We start from the raw sequence: 4,069 nt of genomic DNA on the forward strand, positions 1-4,069 counted from the left end.
TGTACAGTATTTGAAAAATAATGTGTTTTTTGAACATTAAAGCATGTCAACATATTCTGTTACACCAAATACACAAAATAATGATCTTTAAAATAGCATCATATGACCCCTTTAAGAAAACTAATTACTACTGTCATTTAGCTGCTTTTTCTACTTTAACAACCAACTATTTTAGCCTCTAAAAGTTTATTTTGTCATCTTTTAGGAGTATATTAGTATATAAATGAAATTATCTGACATCTGTATGTGCTCTTTGAATAGTTTTAAATGTTTTTAAGCATGTTTTAAACAGGTCTCCTGGTATACATTTAGTTCACAATAATCCTGGGCTTTTTAAAGATTTCTCATGAGAATGTATCTTCTGTATACAGTCTCCAAGAAGTGATCTCTAAGAAAGACCTCCAAGGAGATCATTCTTAGAGGTATAAAGAATCAGCACACATTAAAATATCATTTTTGTCATTACAATTCTCAAACCTGTAAAAACAAAAACATTAAAGTCACGGAAAAAGAAAAAAGGACTTGGTTCTATGTATCTGTTTCTGATTGGATTTTGAGATGTGGATGTTGCACTCAAAAGTGGAGCAGATGAACACAAGCATGTAGGGACCAGGTTCAAGCAGACAAAATGACTGAAGAAGTCCTTTTCACCGCAAAGTCCAGTTATGACATTTTGATTAAATATTACAAGGTCAAAACATTTGTAAAAAATGAGACATGTACAGATGAATTCTTCACAATAAGATCTATAACATGCATTTAGATAATAGAACGGGTACTTTTCATTTCATGCCGACTTGAAATATTTATAAACCATTATAAACATTAAAACCCACACTTGATATTTGACAACATGTTTTCAAATGGGATTTCAATGGTTACCACAGTAACATAATTTCTGCCAAAATACCATAGCAACTACAGCTATTACTACAACTGTAGTGTAAAACCCTGTAAATCTCCTACTAAGTAGGAGGAGGTTTTCAGGAGGTTTTCATTTGATCAGTGATGAGTTATAGCAGGTTCTCTATTAAATTTACTCAAACTTTTACCTATCATAATCTATTTTTTTAAGGGAAATATGGTTACCATTGTAAAGCTTTCAAAATATGATTTCCCTACTGAAAACACTCCAAAGCTATGGATTATTCAAACACGTATGTTTACTGTCATAATTTCACCATACATACACAGTGATGTTTTGGTTGCCACAGTTCAGTCCGGATCCCCGTGAGACCGTGAGCAGCCACCGCACGAGCACGGCATCCTCCGGTACTCTGAAGTGGTTTAGCCGAACATTGCCGAACCAGCTGTATTTGGACAACCTCTGAGGCGTTTTAGAGTAGAACTCGTTCAAGTAAGTGAGATCTGGGGGGCAGAGCATGACGTCATGATGGCGTCAGACGTAAACAATAACGAGATCCCTTTATTCGCGTAAGACTCATTACTATATTTAAGCCTTATTTACGTATAAACATACTATAAAACAGATTTGCGTCCGATAATCTAAACGAGTAAATATATTTATGAAAAGCCTTGCCTATTGTTGTGACATTGAGTAAGGGCGAAAAACTGGTTATTTTACACTTATTACTTAGTGCAGCTCAATTATTGCGTTTTATTTAATGCCTGAAATAAAATGTCTGAAATGGCTGTTAAAAAAACGGCTGTTAAATACGGCAAATATATCTAAGATATCTAAAGCGCTCCCAAAACTTACCTTCAGCAAAACAGCCAGCGATAACATACAATAAAAGGCACAGAGCAAAATACTTTTCCATTATGCAGTTTAGATTTTCCTCAGTCAGCCCTTTGTAGTGTTGATCAAATGTCTAAGGACTATTGTAACACGTTACTTCCTGATTCGAGACAGGGATGTCGGTCTCATATGGAAGGCGGTTTTAGCCAAAAGTCTTTAAACGGAATGCGTGAAATGTGACGTTCCAACACACTAGTGATGCGCGGATGGCGGTTATATCCGCGGTCACTGCGGATAATCCGCGGATCGGGTGGGTCGGGTAATAAAAAAATGCATTCTGATTATTTGCGGGTGGGTCGCGGGGGGATAAAATAAATCATTAATGATGCAAGTATTAACTACATTTTCTAAATTATGAACGTGTTTTAAATAGGCTACAGAAATTTAATAAACTGTAAATTAACATTAAAAGTTATTCAACAAAACATTATTTAGTCAAGAGCAGTAAGGGATTTTCTCTGTCTTTTGTTGTTTGATTAACATTAATAAAAGATGGCACAGCTTATTAGGCTGCTGTCACAAGACCTATTTCACGGATCCAATACTGATACTGCGTTTTACTTTGCAACTGTTTACATTAACTTAAGACAAAACCGACAGTACTTTCTCAATTTGGTACTCGCAGTACACGTGTGTTTGGGTGTGACTGTGAGCGCTCATCCGCGCATCACTACAACACACACAATTTGCCCGCGTTAATGCGGGCAAATTGTGCGTGTTGACACGGTCGCATTTCACGCGTTCCGTTTAAAGACTTATGGCCTTCACCGCCTTCCATAGTCTCATACGTATGCATAACTTCCTCTTCGCCGCTGTTGAAGGATTGGGTCATAAATATTACTGAAGGTTCGTGTCGTTCTTCCAAAAGGCCTATCTGGTAGCAGTTCCTGTTAATTAGGCTATTATTCATTATTTCCAAAATCCTACCATAATATTCTTAAGAAAAGTCTGAGCTGCAGACGGAAGCCGCCAGGGACGCTTAGGGAAGCTACGTCATCAGGACCTGATTAATATTCATGAGCTAAGCCTTTGCTGGTGCATTAACCCAGTTTTATTATTTTCTGAACGATGTCAATTTTATTTCAAATCATATTTTAAATAGATATTTGTGTGTCTGTACTGTGACTATCATCCAACAGATGTATGGTGACAGTGAGAAGTCATGAACAGCAACAGGAATTTGGGGAAGTCGTGGCCTAATGGTTAGAGAGTCGGACTCGTAACCCAAAGGTACAGTGCTCTCTCCCACCTTCAATACCACGACTGAGGTGCCCTTGAGCAAGGTACCGAACCCCAAACTGCTCCCCGGGCGCCGCAACATAAATGGCTGCCCACTGCTCCGGGTGTGTGTTCACGGTGTGTGTGTGTTCACTGCTGTGTGTGTGCACTTTGGATGGGTTAAATGCAGAGCACTAATTCCGAGTATGGGTCACCATACTTGGCCACATGTCACGTCACTCACTCACTCAGTGCTAGGCTATCTAGATATATCCAGCTGCAGACCCGCAGCACCAGCAGTTTCAGAACCGCAGCCATAGGACCGGAAAGGAGGGGCGGAGTTATTGACAACGAGAGAGCACGGTGAGTAGTCTGTAATGTTTTTGCTATCATATGTTTAATAATTATCGTATATATTACGTTAAGCATTTATCTGCTAAGTACTTAATGTGTGCTTGGCTTTATTATCTTATATTGAAGCTTGAATTTGTTGTCATACTTTATAGTATATAACTTTTTTCTGTGGATGTTTCGATTAATTTTCGGATGCATGCTGTAAATGGGCCTTGCGGTGAAGTTTTGAAGACGCTTATTATTCATAAAAATAAATAGTTTGCTTTACTTTTCTCTGTTATATGCATTGTTTGTGTGTTAATATTACCTTGTAGTTTAGATATTTTAATCCCATTTGTCATCATTGAGATAATTGTGTGTGGCTTCATCTCTTGTAGAGACATATAAGGATTCAGAGAGTTGACACATTACCTGAGCTGCAGCAGTGCAACAAGTGTTACAGCAATTACCAGCAATTTTCTGCTTGACCAGCATGTTTAAGCCAGCCAAACTGGTCAAATTAAAAAGTCATCTTCAAATCCACTTCAACAAGGCAGTTGTCTGTGGAGGTATGAATACTTGGAGTTGTTTGTTTAATATATGTACTCATAATTTATTATTGCATAATAGTTTACCTGTGTACTTTATTTATTTTAGGCTATACCATACATGTTTGCAACCAATTATTGGTGTGATTATTTAGTTGTTAAATAAGGAACAAGGAAGGTTTATTTGTGCCATTTTACAGGGAGAATATTC

General features: G+C 37.5%; 1 protein-coding gene across 1 annotated transcript in view; it reads right to left on the reverse strand.

The window, feature by feature from the left end:
* The window catches only part of LOC107663323 (transmembrane protein 8B-like), a 9,641-nt gene extending 7,762 nt beyond the window's left edge, over positions 1–1,879 (reverse strand). The window contains exons 1-2 of the mRNA XM_016453534.1: positions 1,721–1,879; positions 1,191–1,368 (exon numbers count right to left, since the gene is read on the reverse strand). Coding sequence (XP_016309020.1) covers positions 1,191–1,368; positions 1,721–1,781 — 239 coding nt within the window. The 5' untranslated portion in view covers positions 1,782–1,879. The remainder of the gene's footprint in view (positions 1–1,190; positions 1,369–1,720) is intronic.
* Positions 1,880–4,069: the final 2,190 nt, after the last annotated feature.

Source organism: Sinocyclocheilus anshuiensis, unplaced genomic scaffold (assembly GCF_001515605.1).
Source record: "Sinocyclocheilus anshuiensis isolate Anshui unplaced genomic scaffold, SAMN03320099.WGS_v1.1 scaffold2301, whole genome shotgun sequence".
NCBI lineage: Eukaryota > Metazoa > Chordata > Actinopteri > Cypriniformes > Cyprinidae > Sinocyclocheilus > Sinocyclocheilus anshuiensis.